The sequence below is a fragment of the Podarcis cretensis genome (assembly GCF_951804945.1).
Source record: "Podarcis cretensis genome assembly, chromosome: 1".
Lineage (NCBI taxonomy): Eukaryota > Metazoa > Chordata > Lepidosauria > Squamata > Lacertidae > Podarcis > Podarcis cretensis.
The window spans coordinates 81195255-81213751 of NC_137170.1; the positions used below are offsets into that span (position 1 = coordinate 81195255).

Here is an 18497-nt window from a genome sequence, read left to right on the forward strand (position 1 = left end):
CAAAAAACATTAAATCATCTGGATTTTATAATGATTAGAATGTCAAGACATTATTACCTGCTGCAGTGATTGTGTAAGAGAACTTGGAATTCCACAGCAGGCTGAACACCAGCAACATATGGAACTTTGATAGCAATGTATCCTCCTTCATGAAGGTAGGTTCCTGTGCATTTGGAAATCATTACTCTCATGCCTTGAGGCAGCCAGAAATTCTTCTCTCAAGTTTCAACTGCATGCCTCATGATAATGAATTTCTCATTGATTGTTGTTTCATATCTGCAAGATCTTGATTGGAGAATTGCTTTCATAACAAAATATGATGAAAATTCTCTTAAAGATCTTTTCCTTCATAGTTTCTTTCTTCTGATTTCCTCCAATTTTATTTGCTGCATCATTAGTGGTTACTACCAAATCTCGGGCTTGAGAGTTCTGGGACCTGCACTGTAAGAAGGATGTAGGACAAATTGAAATAGCTCAGAGGATGGCAGTGAAGATGGCTGGGTATGGAAAACACGCCCTATGAGGAAAGCTTGAAGAACTTGGTATGTTTAGCTTTGAAAAAGGAGACTAAGGGCAGACATTCTTCTAGGGGACTGTTGCATGCAAGAGGTCAAAAATCCTTGTTATCTGCTGTCTCAGAGGGTAGAACTAGGTCAGATGATCAGGTGTGGCTGAAGTGGTGCCCTCCAGATGTTAAGAGTAGCGTCTCTTAAAATTGGCCATTCTGAGTGGGATTGATGGAAGTTGTCCCAGGTCTCAGGTTCAATCCCCAGCATCTTCAGGTAGGGCTAGTAGAAACTCCTACCTAAAACCCTGAAGAGCTGCTGCCAGTCAGTGAAGACAATATTGTCTGAAGTGAAGGCCCAAGACAGGTGTTGATCATCATGTGAGCTGCGTACAGGTGGGCTGTAGCGAGCGAGCTGCTGCCATTCCTGTGGAGCCTCTTTTTATTGAGACAAATATGCAAGCCAGGCAAATACATTTTTGGACTGTGACCTTTACACATCTTCCGTCCCGAAATTGTGGGGTGGTACAAAGCTATTTTGGCACCTGTTTCCACAGCGTCATTTTCCCCTTGCACAGTGTTTGACGTACGAGACAAAAGGTCTCAGGGAAAAACTTACAGACAGGACACCGCTGACTTCTGAGACCGCAACAGGTCAGACATGAGTGGAACGATGTACAGACAGCTGTGGCTTGTCTGGGGGGGGGGGTTCCCTGCACCCCAGGGTCACGCGTGCAGGCAGACTGTGACTGCCTGCTGGTGGGGAAGTGTGCTCCCTCCAGAACCCACTGCCCCACTCCGCGATATCCCTACAATTGTCCCTATGGAATTTTTCACAGAAAGTCTACACAGCAAGAGCTATAAGAGATTCAAAGGTTTACAAAGAGAATATAACAACTGGATATATTTGTTGATTTGCCCCTGAAGTTCACAGCTGTTTGTGGCTATTATTTTTAAAGATCAGAAAAATATTCCTTTCTGGTTTGATGAAAATGATTATATATTAACATAGTTATAAGATGTTTAACTTTCATATTTTTATTTTATGTAACATGTGCTGATACTGTTAGAAATCCATATTGCTTTGAATTAAGTTCAAGAATCTTTTAAACATGATGTTCAGGTTTCTTTTTCACTGTAACAAAATTTCTTCTGAAATTAGTTCTGGGCTGTTTTACGTATTAACAATTCTATCTATGTACAATAATCTGTTTACGAGGCATAGAAGTCTCACTGGATGTTTTGCATTGACTGAAAATGATTCCTTGTCTAAAGATATTACCCCTATTTAGACTCAAATGCATCTTCATCAGACTTCTGCAAGGTAAACTATGTTAAAATTATTATTTGGTGATGGCCATATTGAATTCTCACCTTGAATTTTCCTTGAATTTTTGAGAGGGTCACCCTCGTCCAATTTATTTGCCACCTTTCTATGATGTTAAAATAGCTGTCAGTGCTCTCACCCTGTAAATTTATCATGGAATTATATTTTGCCTCTTCTAATAGGACTAGAAAGATAGAAACAGCTTTTAAGCCTTGTGAGTGATGAAACTGGGAGAGGGGAAGGGGAAAGGGAGACTGACAGTTGGGAGACAGTTGTTTACAGCTGAAAATGACAGTTGGTATGGCAACTACAGAACATTTGTTAGCTTTGTGTAAGAAATGAGTTACTAGCATGAAAAATAAAGTATAGGGACATAGCAATACAAGATAGATAGTAGGAAGGAAAAAATAATAATTGAGACTGTAGAAGAAAAGTTCAGTATCCTGGCCACTTCTTCCAGTAGCTTCACGTGAAAAGAAAACTAAATGGAAGGAGAGACAGACAGAGACAGAGGAGAACCCAAGGAGGCATAAAATTAAACATGCTCATGTGTGAATGAAGGTGCACTCAATATATACGTGTCAATTGCCCAAATATCTGAGGTGTAAGAAAAATGCTGATCATGATTACACAACATTTTCAGTTTTGTCACAAATATTGTATCAAATCTCTCAATTTGTGAGCCCACTCATTTACAAAATCACCAGTATAATGATACTTTTCTTCTTTGTAGCTGTAGGAATCCATTTTAAAATTCTACCTAGCTATAAATTATATTGTTTATGAATACAGGGTATAGTATATCCTAGCTGAACAAATCTATAACTATCTGAGCCTCCCTCATCAACATTTACAGTAAAAAATAATTTCTATTTAATTTAGAGTCTAAATTAGTTGGATGGAATGCAACAAAAAGGCAGGTCCAATTTTTTATATATATAAAAAACACATCATTGAAGCAACAGCCAATTAACTCCTCCCTTAACTTTTCTTTCTTCTTAAAAACACACTGCTTAATAATAATGCTTAATGTAAGAAAAATCTCTTAAAGCAATAAAAACCCCTTATTAAGCTCCAGTCACAGATCAAATGCTTTCTGAGAAGTATGGAGAGCTTAGATTATGTTATGCAGAGACTGAGAACTAACACCACTTTTAGGACCAGCTGAGGCTCCACCCAACATGGCGACGAAGGTAACTACCAAGTAATTTTGCTTACCCTTATCAAAGTTTTAAGTGGTTTTAAGCGGTTTTTACCCCCTCCTGTTTTTATCCGAGAGTTTTAATGATCTGCTGGCTGTGCTGGCTTTTATCCATGAGTTTTAAATGATCTGCTGGCTGTGCTGTCTGTCTTTTATTATCTCTTTTATTACCGCCACGGCTGCCGCCCCCCCCCCAACTGGGTGAGATAAGTGAAAGGCAGTATTCTTGTGAGGAAGACTAAAGGATTTAAGGAGTTCCCCTGCACAGTGCCCACGACGGTTCCCCTGCAAAATTGATATATGGGCCATGGAAAACGCCCAAGAGACTCTGACGAGGCATTATCCTCTCCGAGGCCTAAGCAATCAAGGAAGGGCTCACTTAAAGGAGGGAGAGGCCCCGAGGAATGTACCTACTCAATAGCAACTCAAAATCGTTTCGATCCCCTAATTGCCCTTGAAATAACATCAAAAGATGAGGCCCCTGAGACGCTACAAATTGGAAACGCTAATGGTAACACAAATGGGGATGGTCCCTATCCAAAGGAGGTGTTGGTAGCCGAATCTGCGGACTGCTCAGGATGCGAGCAACTCCATCTAGTAATTAGAACTCTAAACTGTATATTTAAGAGAATTGACGGCCTATCCTCTCAGCTGCATAGCCTTCAGCAAAAACTGGATGACCAGCTGGTTCAGACAGCCCAAGACGGGGCAGTAGATGTTCCATTGTGCTGGCAGAAAGCTCCTCCAAACACTGATCGTATGAAGATCTGCAAATACAACCTCAACCCCTCACTGAATCTCCAATCCCTGATTCTACATCCAAGGAAGATTTCCCTAACCTTCCGGGAAAGGGACCCAAGTTGGGCAACACTACATGGGACTAAAGAGCACCTCAGATGGCTTCTAAAACTCGAGTCATCACAAATAGATCTTTGTGCTGTGCTTCCCTTAGTCCGCCAGAACAGATATCAGAGAATAATGCTGGCTTTCCACTCTGCAAAAATCCCCTCTCTTATTATTCAGCAAAAAGTGTTTTTGAATAGTCTTGGCATTTTTCCAACGAGAGTTTTCATGGACTCCATAATTAGACCCCTCCTATCGGAGGGATTAATCAAGGAGACGGTACAACCTTCCCGTCCTGAACCACAAAAGAGGGCTGAGCTGTACACCTCATGTCTGGGCCAGTCCTATAGTACCCCCACTCCTACAACTAAACACTATGATTGTGCCAGTAACTCTATGACACCCCAGGAGGAAAGGGAGCTTATCGCCTCCTTTGGAGAGTTACCAGCGATGGAACAACAAGAAATTATAAATAGGCTGGACTCACTTAAACTTCAGCTCCTAAGTATCGCCTGTAACAGAGTTCCTAGGAATAATACCCACTCTAACTTAGCGGTGCCATGCCCCATGGAAGTGGAAACAATAATCCCCCAATATCCAGCATATAAGGTGCCATCTGCATTGGATGGGAAGGTCTCACTGCTGGAGGCAGACTCTTCTCCTCCCCTTCATGCTGGTAACTCATCCCTGCTTTTAATAGACTTATCTGTTCCCTCTGAGATTAACCGATCAAAGAATGAATCTCAGGATAACACCCCCTGGATAAATCGTCGCCCCTGCATGCCTCCATGCCGGACTTGGAATCAACATACATCAAAGACCATCCACGACCTGAGACGGTAGTGGCCACTCCAAGTCAGGCTTCTCCACCAAAAACCCAAAAATTATGTGAGGAAGACACTATAGTGTCGAGAGTCAACACAGAGTGGACTGAAGACCCAGCAGGACATATAAATCAAATGATCACAAGTGTATCGGTTAGCTCCCCAAAGAGGACGGCTCCAGCGGACTTCGCAGGAGCCTCTTCAGAGCCTAGTTGGGCCCGACAGCTAAAAACGCCAAATATTATCTCTACTCACCAGGATGCTAACTCTTTTCTGCCCCCCAAAAATTCTGGCCCTTGCGATTTGATCGTGCCACAACCGGCTCGCACCAGAGCAAAAGACTCACCACAACCGGCTCACACCAGAGCAAAAGACTCACCACACCAGGACGTTAACCCTCAGCAAAGGAAAATAACAGACTTCTTTATGGGAGCGTCCTTGCTGCATAAGAGCTCCCCACAAGAATTTAAATGACGGTTAGCCGGACAACCCAAAAAACCACCAATATCGATCCTCTGTTGGAACATCGCTGGTTGGCGTAGGAAAAAATGTGACCCAGAATTCCAGTCGTATATCAATTCGTTTCATATCATTCTATTGCAAGAAACTTGGGAGGAGGGTGAAATTGTTATAAATGGATTCGACCTACTATCTCTTCCAGCTTGCCCCTCCCAGAAAGGAGGACGGCCGAAAGGTGGTCTAGTAATTGGTATCTCACTGAAGCTGCATTTCAAATTTTCATTAGTTTTGACTGCTCCCCCCTATGCTTTATCCGGGTTGATGTCGGGGGGGAAAGTATCACTGCTAATCTCCAATGTGTACCTCCCGCCAGGGGGTTCGTCCCTTGAACTGCATGATAGATGGGAAACATTAGAAGATCATTTAGTATCATGCCGAGTCAAATATTCCAATAGCCAATTCTTAACTGGGGGTGACTTTAACGCACGCATAGCAGCAAATTGGGTTGATTTAACTAAAGCTAAATGGTGGTCTGCTCCATGCCTCGACAATTATGATTTGAGACATGCCTTGAGGAGAACCTCAAAAGACTCTAAAGTAAATGAGGCTGGAGTACTTCTTTACCAAATGGCTATTCGCTTAAACCTAGTACCCCTGAATGGTTGCTGCCCTCCCGATATACCGGGGGAGTATACCCACCTAGGCATAAAATCAAACAGTGTACTAGATTACCTTTTAGCCTCGAGTGATCTGATGCCGAAAGCTCTCTCCTTTAAGATTAACAATATTCAGTTCAGTGACCACCTTCCACTTGCTGCTACGTTTGACCTAGACTGGCACGGGGACGAGTACAGTCATCCAACTCAATTAGATACTAACACAGAAAACCCGGTAGAGGGTATTAATACGGCATTACGAGTGAAGGGTATAAAGTGGTCTGTAACGCAGGCTCAAAAATATTCTGAATTTTTTCAGCAGGAGATCATACAAACCTATTCAGCCCTTGACATAACTTCATATGAACACGATCAAACTATTAATCTATTTGCCAATCTGTTGAATGACCTCACGTCATTCTTTACTGTCCCAATCCACCAGGCAAATCAGGCCCATTTCAAGACAGGTGCACTGTGGTTTAACCATAATTGCAAACAAGCCAAACAACATCTTTGTGCTATTTATAATGATTACAAATCCTCAGGGGCGACTATGCTTCCCAAGGAGTACTATCAGGCAAAATCAGCTTACAAATATGTGCAAAAAAGGGCCAAACAGGAATGGCAAGGGAACTGCTGGCATGCACTTATAGCTGCCTCAAATACCCGTAATTCCCAAAAATTCTGGATGCTGGTTAACAGAAAATCTAAAAGATACCCCCTATCAGTTATTCCTGCCCCAGTTTGGGAATCCTTTTTAAGGAACTATTTTGCCTTACCAGACCTTAATATTAATACAATCGATGGATTCTATGAGCAGCTCCCTCTCTGGCCACCCACTGACCCGGAAGAAATCCACGGACTCATTTCTAATCTCAAAGTTGGAAAAGCCCCCGGTCCTGACCTAGTCCCGGCGGAAGCTATAAAACTTCATGCAGACTGGTGGGCGAAAATCCTGGCCGTTACTTTTGATGCCATAAACAACAGTGGGAAGGTTCCAAGAATATGGAAGGATGCGATTATTATTCCAATTCATAAAAAGGGCTCGACAGATGACCCGGGAAATTACAGGAATATTAGTTTATTGTCAATAATTGGGAAAATATATGCACGGTTCTTGTTAACTAAGCTTACTAAGTGGGCCGAAGAGAACAACCTGATTGGGCCTGAACAGGCTGGTTTTAGACCGAATCAGTCAGCGGTTGATCATGTCTTAGTTTTATACCACCTTGCCCGGAAATATTCCGCCCCAAATAGAGGCCAACTTTGTGCGGCCTTTATTGATTTAAAGGCCGCTTTTGACAGCATCCCCAGAGGATTACTTTGGGGAAAATTAGCACGATGGGGAATAGACAAAAGACTTTTGTGGCTAATAACTAAATTGCATGATGGATCGGCCGCTAGGGTGAGAATCACTCCGGCCGGCGACCTCTCAAATTCAGTAACCATCAATAGAGGTGTTCGTCAAGGATGTATCCTTGAGCCGACCCTTTTTAATCTATTTATAAGTGATATGAGGGCGCCTCTGATAGATTCTCAAGAAACGATCCACGCCCCCCGTCTTGCCCAATATCGTTGACCCCTTCTACTCTACGCAGACGACGCAGTGATCCTATCTTTTTCAAGAGTTGGCCTTAGGAGGGCATTAAAATTTTTCGATGTTTACTGCAAATCAAATTTTCTTACAATTAATCATGCCAAGTCCAAAGTCCTAATTTTCACTAAGAGTCGAAAAACCTATAATTGGAGAATAGACGGAAAAGCCATTGACCAAGTCTTTAAATTTCAATACTTGGGAGTCCTTCTCCAACACAACAGGGGCTGGAAGGTCCATCTTGCATATGTATTAAATAGAGCTAAAGCCCTTTCCTTTGCGCTACTGCGTTTTTTCTTTTCAGATGGGGCTTTCCATATTCCATCAGTGTTAAAAGTTTTCAAGGCAAAGGTGATTGCAACAATAGCATATGCAATTCCAATATGGGGGTCTTTTGTTAATCTAACCCAAGTGGAGGTAATCCAAAACCAGCTTCTAAGAAGGTTGCTAAAATTACCCAGGTGTGTAGGCAATACTGCTATACGACTCGAACTAAATGTTACATCTCTAGAAACCACATTATGGAAATGCATCCTCTGTTACTGGTTGGCATTATGGCATAAACTTCCAAATCTCCACTTGATACAGTGTCTCTGGAGAGATGACTTCCCTAGCCCTTGGGCAAAAATAATACATGGGAAACTTGTGTCCTTAGGACTATCTCCATCTGAACTACTAAAATTGGATTTAATTTCTGCCAAGAGAATTATAACTCACAAATTAGAGGAGATGGATTTACAATTTAATATTGCAACAGGTGGTGGCACCTGTTCGCCGATAAACCTTGGCTTAACACCTCCAACGAAACTTCCATCTTATTTAACTACCTTATCTGTGGTGATGCACAGGTATGCCTTTATAAAGGCTAGATTCAATGTTTTCCCATCAAATGTGTTGGGTAACAGACTCTCCAACGGACAGATCTCACTCCTCTGTGACTGTAAAAGTGGATCTATAGAATCGTTATATCATATAATCTTTTGTTGTCCATTACATTCGGCTTCACGGTCCAAGTTTCTGGCCCCATATTTATCGAGAATTGCTGACAGACCTCAGGAAGCCCAAATAATATACTTATTAAACGACGAAGACACAAGTAGATCCCTTGCAGTCGCTAGATACCTGATTAATGTCTTATTTCAAAAGAGGAGAAATGGATCACTGTATGACTCTGACAGCTTAGCTAAACTTAAGAACCATCAATAAGTGCCAGAACTAAGACGCATACCTCCCAAAATCCGAGGGATTTGAATTTCGGTTTACATAGAGGGAGCTTATTGTGTATAGTGTTTACTTAATTGAAGTAAAATTGGTTTTATATGGGTGTTTTAACTTGGATTTTAACTGTTTAAATTGTATTGTTTATGGATAAATTTTGATGTATTGTTTTCGATATGGGCCAATGGCCGTAATAAATCAAACTAACTAAACTAACTAACACCACTTTTGTCTCTCCTGTTTATTCCCAGGAATACTTAGACAACATTTTTAAAGCATACCTATAATATGTTTTACATGTGCACGTGAAAATGCAATGTATGTTTGGAATAAATGTATATTTCTAAATACATGTATTAAACTTAAGTACACTTGCTAAGTAGATAGATAAAATCTTTATTTGCATCAGCCATAAGCCATAGCAAAGAAATAAAATACATACAGTGTATAGCTAGATGGTTGGCTAAACAAAATACATTCTAAGAATTTACAACTATGTAAGTAAAAGAGTTAATAACTGTCCTTGACCACAAATAAAACATATGGATGAATGGGCTTTCTTAACAGGCATTAAGCAGGTTAGTCAGATGGTAGATCTTATTCTAATTGCCCCAGCTAATTTTTTTGCCGTGTTTGCTGTCACCTGGTAATCTTGGTCTGCAAGAAGGAAGGACACTGTAGCAGTAAACGAGCTGGTATAGATAATAGAAGAGGGGTAATAACCTCATACGCAGATCTTTATAAAGAGAACAAGCTAGTAGTACATACACTACTGATTCAATGCTGCCGTCTCTGCATGGATATAATAATTTCTCAAGCGGAATTCAATGGAAACGACCTTCAAGTATGACTGATGGCAGTATGTTAAATCTTGCATATTTGAAAGCACATCTGTGTTTTAAAACTATTAAGCTTCGCAGATAGGATGGAGATGTGTGGAGAAGATTAGGTGAGGGGCCAATTTTTTTTTCTTATGGTGGCCAAATGATTCTGTTGCTCAGTAGATGGGGCTTGTTCCTGACAGCTCCCCGCAAGTATATGCTTGGTGGCAAACAGTGGTTTGCTGATGCAAGATGTGTGAAGCAACTCCCACTACTGGATCTAAGTAGTTCTTGTGGGGAATTGTAGTTTTCTCCCATGGCAGAGATTAATGGAGGTGTGACTGCAGGACAGGAGGACTGTCATGTATGTGAGATGAGTGTGTTAGATGGAAAGTATGCTAATGGGGAAGATGATCTTTCAGTGTCTACTGGAAGGGAAATAATATTTACAGATCATGTATATATGTGGGAGTGAAAAACTTTTGCATCATTCTACGAGTTGATACAATTTGTTGTTTTCTTTGACTAGTTTCCAACCAAATGGGATTTTGTCCTAGTTTGTGATGATCACAGCTTCAACAGCGAGAAAGATATGAAGAAGAAAAGTTTCCTGGACGAACTGCACGGGAAAGGGTTCATTATCAAGGTGAGACTTACATTTTCCCAAGCACAAGGCAGCACCATGTTCTTGAAAACCTTTCTAGCTATGGAACCGATGCCAGCATTTGGGGGTCTTTCCTGGCAAGGGACCTGTAGCCCTACCCTGCTGAGGATAGAATTAATGCTGGGAGAACAGGGCTCACTTTCTCTGTTTGGAGCAAGCAGTTTGGATTCAAACCACTTTCTTCAAATAGAGATTGTCTGCAGAGGAAAAAATGCTCTGTTTCCTCTTTCCCCAAATGGAGCATTTCCTCCTGTGCAGAGGAAGTGGTTTGAAGCCAAACAGAGGGACAGAATCATAGAAATGTATAGCTGGAAGGTGCACTGGTGGTCATCTAGTCCATCCCCCTGCAGTGCAGTACTCGTTTGCTCAAGGTGGGGCTCGGACCCATGACTGAGATTAAGAGTTTCATGCTGTACCCCATATACCGGTACTTTGTTTGGAGGAAAATGTTTGGATTAAAACTGCTTCCTCCAAATGGATATTTTTTCTCCCTCTGGAGGCATCTGCTCAGGGAAAAATGTTCTGCTTTGACAAGGCAGTTTGACTCCAAACAGCTTCCTCCAAATGATTACAGCAAGCTCCTTCAGCTCTGGGAGTGTGCCTTGAAGTCAGCTGTTTGATGTTGAACCACCTCTTCGAATGAGACCCATGTATTGCATTGATAAAGCAGCAACTGGAACATACCTGTCCAGTCCCTCTCACAGTCAATGATGCATTATTCCCTCCACTTTATTCTCCCTATTCTCTCTATTGCTTAGATGATTAAAGATGAAAAGCTCTTTTATGGAGTTCACGCCCCAAGTATAATGTTCAGAAAGTACCAGTGGCTTCTGAAGAATATTGACACCGATTCAGAAGTAATACCTGGAGTGCAGGAAGAAGACTATCGGGAAGTGATCAGTACAACAAGGTAAAAAATATCCCCTAACCCCACTCTCTAGTACTGTACATGTGTCAGCTAAAGGAACTTTAGGCCTAGGGGCCAGTGCTTTTTATTATGGCATTGGGCATCCTCAGTCTGTGCCCCTCACCAACTCTACACTATGCATCTTCCAGTGTTTTTGCTTGGCTAGTATGTGCTCTTGAACTGTGATGATGCTTCTTGCTGGCCTAGATGAAGTTGTGTGTACACTCTTGCATGGCTAGATTGTAGCCTGCTGTATAAAGGCAAGAGTTGCACTTGTTGCTCTACCCATTTTTGTCTCTGCCAACCTCCCACTGCCCCTGAAGATTCTCCATGAGATAACACAGCCCTTTGGTTGAAAAAGTTTACCTACTCCAGCACTAGCCAAAGCCCATTTTGAAACATTCCAGTTGAATGGAGCTGTTCCTCACATGGTTACAATTACTTTTTCCATATCACTCTGTGTAAACATTCAGGAAGGTTTGTGTCGGCATGGAAAATACTGTGCCAATTGTAGGCTTTTATCTGAAACCTTATAGTCAAGGATTAGGGGCTGAAAGTGATAGTGGTTGATAACCACTTAAGTATGGAGCATCCTATCCATGCTTGTGCTACATATTATTCTTTCCACTGCGTGTGCTGGACAAATTAGAGTTGCTGCCTTTTTAAAGGACTTTTACTTTTAAGAACTGCATTATCATGCGTAAGTTTCTTTCCTGACATGGATAGGGATAGCTGCCCTTCTTATTTGCTGTCCATTGGTAAATTTAGTCTGTTCTTGCTATTTCTCAATTCTGTGTTTTAGGATACGTATTGTCAGCTTTATCTTGCAGAACATAAAGATTCAAAGGACCAAAGGTATGGGAAGATTTTTCTCTTTGTTTATATGATACAATCAATGTATTTTCCCTTCCGGTTTGCTGTATCCATTCTACAATGGATTAGCCTGGAGAAGAGGAGGTTAAGGGGTGATATGATAGCCATGTTCAAATATATAAAAGGATGTCACATAGAGGAGGGAGAAAGGTTGTTTTCTGCTGCTCCAGAGAAGCGGACACTGAGCAATGGTTCCAAACTACAAGAAAAAAGATTCCACCTAAACATTAGGAAGAACTTCCTGACAGTAAGAGCTGTTTGACAGTGGAATTTGCTGCCAAGGAGTGTGGTGGAGTATCCTTCTTTGGAGGTCTTTAAGGCTTGACAACCATATGTCAGGAGTGCTCTGATGGTGTTTCCTGCTTGGCAGGGGGTTGGACTCGATGGCCCTTGTGGTCTCTTCCAACTCTATGATTCTATGATTCTACAAGTAAAATTAAGACCGTAAGTGCTGTTTACTGCACAATCTTGCATTTGTATACATACAATCATTTTTGCATGAGTATTATTTAAGCAATCATCTGGCTGCTAATCAACCTGTGATGAGCTGAGAGTACACCCACACCCACAGAGATTTAACTAGCAAAAATATTATTATGCCAGTTTTCACTTATAGCTCAGTGCTTGCTTTGCAACAGACTTGTGCTGGTAAAATCAGTTGGCCATAGTGTGATGCTTTTACCTGTGAAACCCTGGTCAAAATTCCCACTCAGAACTACCCAAAAAATATTTTACAATCTAAAGCCTGGGTGCAAAAAGTACCTACATTTAAATGGCAAGATATATGCTATTATTATTTATTAAATTTATATATCACCTTGCACATGAAGATCACAGGGTGGTTTACAGTATAAAAGCACAAAATGCAGAACATAACAACAACAACAACCACAACAACCAATAGCCCCCAGCACATTTTAAAGTCTATAGATTGTTTAATCAGCCCCAAGACCTGGGTGAAGAGGAATGTTTTTTGCCCAGTGCCAATTGAGCCTCCCTGGGGAGAGCATTCCACAAACAGGGAGCCACTGCAGAGAAGGCCCATTCTCATGATGCCACCCTGTGGTTGCATTTAGAGCACAGGTTGTGGAGACAGACAGCTTTCTAGGTACCCGGAACAGCTGCAACTTGGGTTAAAAAGACTGTGTTCCTGTTCAGACATACAAGTGATTGGCTTTTGCTGCTTCATTTCAAGATAACCATAAATCCTTGAGTGTCTAGCCCTAGTTTATAGGTTCAGAAGTATGTTGTAAAAATTGACTTTTTTGTCTTTGTTGTCCTCTTGTTTCTCCCCTGCACTGTTAGAGAACCTTCACGATCTGATAAAGAAGAAAGTCTTTGAAACAGCATTTCCTTTACATGAGGTGAGAAAATTTGAAGGCCAAGCTAGACTTAACATTAATTATATGAATGCAATTAATGTGCATGTTTAAAAAAATGTAAATCATAGGAGCAGGGGAAACAACAGCAGAATCATGGGGTGGAGAGATTTTAATCCTTTCTTCCCAGACTTTGTCTCAGTGAAATTCTCCCCTGACTAAACTAAATATATCTGAAAATAAATCAAATAGTTAAACATAATCAACAAAGAAGAGCATAATCCTAGGAGATATATTAGCATTTCTGTTCAGTATTGAACTCTGTGATCATTGACTAGTCTGGTTAAGGTTGATGGGAGTTGTAGTCCCAAAAAATCAGGAGGACACCAGGTCAGGGAAAATTTATATAATCTGTCAAGAGATCTAATACATATAACCATATTAAATTCAGAGGGAGAATCTGGGTGCATTTCTGAAGATGAATTGGGCCCGATGGAGAGACATCCTCTATAAACAGCCAATTGAACAAATCAGGTAAGGGAAAATAATGTAAAACTCCTCACCCTATTAATGGTAGGGAAGATGTTCTGAAGTGCAGAAACCACTATTAGAAAGGTCTCATCACATTAATCCATCTAGTAAATTTGAACTTGATGTACAAGAGGGGAATTGAACTGGAATAATATTTAATCCCTCCCTCCCTACTCTCACCCCACCCCCACTGGAAGAAGTTATTGGGTGTTAGAATCATTTGCAATAAATGTGGAAGGATGGTAGCAAGTACCTGCTAAACTAGCTGATCTTTGTAGAGGCAGATAATGCCTTCCACATGTCGCTGGACTACATCTCTGACTATTGGCCATGCTTGCTAGGACTGATGGGAGTTGGAGTCCAACAACATTTGGAGATCTACAGGTTCTCCACCCCTAGTTACATTAAGGCAAGTATTGCTCTTTTGATAATAGCATCAAGCTTTTGTGTTTGCTTTCCAGGACATATTTTGGAGAAAAAGTTGCCCTTTATTTTACCTGGTTGGGCTGGTATACTTGCATCTTGTTCGTGGCTGCTGTGCCAGGCATTATCCTTGCCATATATGGGTTAATCAGCTTCAATTCGAGTCAGATCAGGTGAGTAAACATTATGAGAAAACAAGCTTTGCATATGGAAGCTGGTGAACTATGTGCAAGCTGCCTGTGTGCACAAACGTTCACGAGTCTTTGAATGCCTTTGTAAAGAATGTATGCACCTCAGAGGGTGTAAGCAGGCCCATGCAAGCTTGTCTGAAGCCCAGGGCCAGCTCAGCTGTCTGAGACCTGAGACAAGTGTACCCGGCTTCCCCCCTCCCACCACATGGGCCTGCGTGTAAGCACTGATAGAATAATCTATCATTTTGTGTCATACACTTTGGCCTGTCTGTGGCTGCTACTTGTGAGATTATGGCAGGATTGTTTTGGCAAATGACAATGTAACAACCTTGCTGAAGTTAAGCAGCAATTACCAATGGCAGGATCTGAGGCCACCCGGGAATACATATATTCCATCTTGATTCCATCATGAAAGAAAGGCAGAATATAAATGTCATAGAGTCAAACAACAACAACATGTAGCTGCAGTCCTCATTTGCTTTGGTTGTAATATCGTATTGGACTAAGACAGGCTGCTGCATAATTCAAAGTGCTGGTGCTGACCTATAAAGCCTTACACGGCTCAGGACCTCAGGACCTTAAGGACTGCCTCTCCCCATGCAAACCAACCCAGACCCTGCGTTTGTAATCTGAGGCCCTTCTCTATATCCCCGCTTCCTCAGAGATTCAGAGGGTGACAACATGAGAAGGGGCCTTTTCTGTGGTGGCTCCCCATCTGTGGAATGCTCTCCCCAGTGAGGCTTTCCTGGCACCATCATTACATGTCTTTAGGCACTAGGCGAAAACATTCCTCTTTACCCAGGCCTTCAGCCATTAATTTAAATAACCTAAGGTGCTGGTGGGTACTGTTGTTATAATGATTTTATTATTATGCTTAGTATTTTATGCTCTGTATTATGTTTTTATTGTTATGCTGTGTAAATTATGTTCATAATGTTGTACACCACCCTAGGATCTTTGGATAAAGGGTGGTATATAAATCAAATAAAGAAGTGAATAAATAAAATAAGATTAATAATTGTTGCCTTAGTATTGACCTGCTACACATCCAAGAACGTGGCATTGATCAGTGTGATTACTATCTGTAATGGAAATTGTGGGTGTTATAATTGGGGATAACAAACTGGCTTGTATCTCCTCACCTGTTCTATTAACCATTCCAAATCTAAAGTCCTAATTTTTTCCAGGAGTCGTAAACTGTATAGATGGGAACTCGAGGGGAAGCCAATTGAACAAGTTTACAAATTTCAATATCTAGGAATTTACTTCCAGTATAATACGGGATGGAAAGCGCATATCACATATTTACAAAATAAGGTTAAAGCCCTTATCTATGCTCTATTACGCTTCTTCTTTACTGAGGGGGCTATGCATGTTCCATCCGCCTTAAAAGTTTATAGTGCGAAAGTGGTTGCAACTATGGCCTATGCGGTCCCTTTATGGGGCGCCTTTGTAAACCTCTTGCCTCTGGTGACATTGCAAAACCTTTTTCTAAGACGCCTTTTGAAACTACCCTCCTGTGTAAGCAACTCTGCCATTCGCCTAGAACTTAAGATCCCCTCCCTAGAGATTCTGATGTGGAGACATGCCTTTAATTTTTGGCTGTCCCTTTGGCATAAATTGCCAAACTACCATCTTATTCAGTGCCTTTGGAGAGATGAATTCACCAACCCATGGGCAACAAAAATCCATTCCAAACTGTTGTCTTATGGAATCCCTCCTTCCGATATACTTAATTTAGATCTAATTACAGCTAAAAAGGTCATCAAACAAAGATTGGAGGAGGTAGATTTGCAACAAAATCTTACTACAGGTGGAGGTACATGTTCCCCGATAAATCAGGGCATTACATCTATGTCCCAGATACCTCGATATCTGTCTACTTTATCGGCTGCGTCGCATAGATTCGCATTTGTTAGAGCCAGATTTAATGTGTTCCCCTCAAATGTTCTGAGCAATAGATTTTCTAATGGTAAAACCTCTGTTTTATGCGCATGTGACAACAAATCAATAGAATCCCTCTATCATATCTTGTTTAATTGCCCCTTATACATTGTTCCCCGATCAAGGATCCTGAGTTCAATCATTCTGGAAATTGCTGCTAAACCACCTGAATTACATCTAGCTTATCTACTCCAGGACATTGACTCTTATAGAACATTACAGGTTGCTAGATTCCTGATTTCAGTTCTTTCATATAAAAGACTTCATGGAATGCTGCATGACTATTAAAAATCCAGTAAACTCTATGCACCATCTTGATCTTCAAGGCCATAACACGGTACATCTAGAGATGGTAAATAATGTGAAAGAGATTATGCGTTGAAATATTTTAGTTGATATTTTAGATTGTAAAATGCTATTTTATCTATTGATTTGTTTTACCTTGTGGGCTTATAGCCGAATAAAGTATTATCTGTTCTGATAGCATGTGGGCAAAGAAGACTGTCTATTAGTTCTGTGTACTGCTCTGCCTTTGCCCTGTTGTTAAGTAGGATAAACATTGGGCAAATCAATCTCTGTACCCTCTGCTACCCTTCCTGATTTAGCAAGGAAATCTGTGCAGCCAATACTACAATGATGTGTCCACTCTGTGACCAGAAGTGCCCTTTTTGGCCATTGTCAGAAACTTGCACATATGCCCAGGTAAGATTAACCTACATAAAATGTATATTATTTGTCTCTTGTTGTGGAGTCCTCTAACGTTGTCCACTACTAAGGATGTAAAATATTCACTGTTGATTATGATTGCTTTGTGAAGATAAAGAAGAATCTCTCAAAGTACACAGAGATATTAGAGACTTTGTCTCCTTTGCCAATCTAGATATTCCCTGTACTTGTGCCTGAATGGTAGTGAACACCCCACTTTTATTCCTTATACACCTCTCACTAGGTCCCAATTTTTCAATGGGTACAGCTTTTCAGTGGAAAGTTGTTGTTTCAAACATAGTTTTCCTCAGCACACCTAGTGACTTCTTTTTTTGCCATTGTGACTCTTACATCTTTCCTTTACAATTTAGGTCACCCACTTGCTTGACAATGAAGGGACAGTTCTCTTCGCAATATTCATGGCTGTCTGGGGTAAGCTTTAGCATAGGTTGATCTAGAACCTGTTCTAAGTTTTATGACAAATCCCCTTCTTAAAATGTATGCAATATTCAACACAGATGTGGCTAAAGTGTATTTTTGCATTTAAGAATGAAATGTAACTCTAGAAAACACATAAATGTTAGTTGATATAATATAGATCCTTCGGGGTCCTTCTGAGATTAATTTCATCATGACTCATACTCTGAAAGGCCCTTTGTTTAGATCTTCTCTCTGGAATCGCTGGATTTATTTCAAGCTATCTTTCTCTTATTTCCTGCACACTATAAAGCTGACTGGCCTATAGTTGAGTGGAGGGACCCCAGTAAGAAGACAGACAGGATGATTTTGTTATCCTGTATATATTCAATTCTGTGTTTTGATTCTAAATTTATAGCCACTGTATTCTTGGAGTTGTGGAAGAGGAGGAGAGCTAAAGTTGTCAGTAACTGGAAGTTGTATCTGTGGGATGAAGAAGAGGTAAGGTTAACTCTTTCATATAGCCATCTTTATATATATGTTCACTGTGGCAGTCCTACTCTTGTTCTGAACAGGAAGAAATGTATTTACTGCTGCCCATGGCTATGAGGAAAATCTCTTCAGGTTTGGGTCCTGCCCTTTGGACTTGATATGATTTCAAGGGTCATGATCTTCACCTGCAGGGCATCAGTACCTTTTGTTATATCAGCGACCAATTCTTGGTGGCACTGACTTGAGCCCAACTTTCCAATCATTTTGCCATTGCACTTTGGCTCCTGGGAGACCTCTGCTCTGTATCATCACCAAGAAATCATGCCTCAAGCCTTCCAGCATCTTCATCTTCACAAATAGCATTTCTACCATAGATATATCTTTAGGGAGCCACTGTGGAGTCTGGATATCTAGTTTGGGAACAACTTCCTAGAGAGCTCTTAGACAATACTGGGCTAGACTCAGTATTAGACAACTTGGTTTGTCACTAACTGATGTCAAGGAGACTACTTTAAAAATAAATAAATTGTTAACAGGGGCCATGGTGACCCATGTTGGGAGTGTAGATTTTGGCAAAGTTTAT

At 41.0% G+C, this 18497-nt stretch overlaps 1 protein-coding gene across 3 annotated transcripts in view; it reads left to right on the forward strand.

The window, feature by feature from the left end:
• Positions 1 to 18497, forward strand: part of ANO9 (anoctamin 9) — a 52664-nt gene that overhangs the window by 13299 nt on the left and 20868 nt on the right. Inside the window, exons 3-12 of one of the 3 annotated variants that reach the window (XM_079970238.1) lie at positions 1798 to 1829; positions 9978 to 10094; positions 10871 to 11022; positions 11822 to 11874; positions 13198 to 13256; positions 13663 to 13745; positions 14204 to 14338; positions 16906 to 17002; positions 17377 to 17437; positions 17841 to 17923. In XM_079970238.1, coding sequence (XP_079826364.1) covers positions 10041 to 10094; positions 10871 to 11022; positions 11822 to 11874; positions 13198 to 13256; positions 13663 to 13745; positions 14204 to 14338; positions 16906 to 17002; positions 17377 to 17437; positions 17841 to 17923 — 777 coding nt within the window. In that variant the 5' untranslated portion in view covers positions 1798 to 1829; positions 9978 to 10040. Of the gene's footprint in view, positions 1 to 379; positions 543 to 1797; positions 1830 to 9977; positions 10095 to 10870; positions 11023 to 11821; positions 11875 to 13197; positions 13257 to 13662; positions 13746 to 14203; positions 14339 to 16905; positions 17003 to 17376; positions 17438 to 17840; positions 17924 to 18497 lie in introns of those variants that run through there. The other 2 variants (XM_079970237.1, XM_079970236.1) reach the window with 2 other exon arrangements.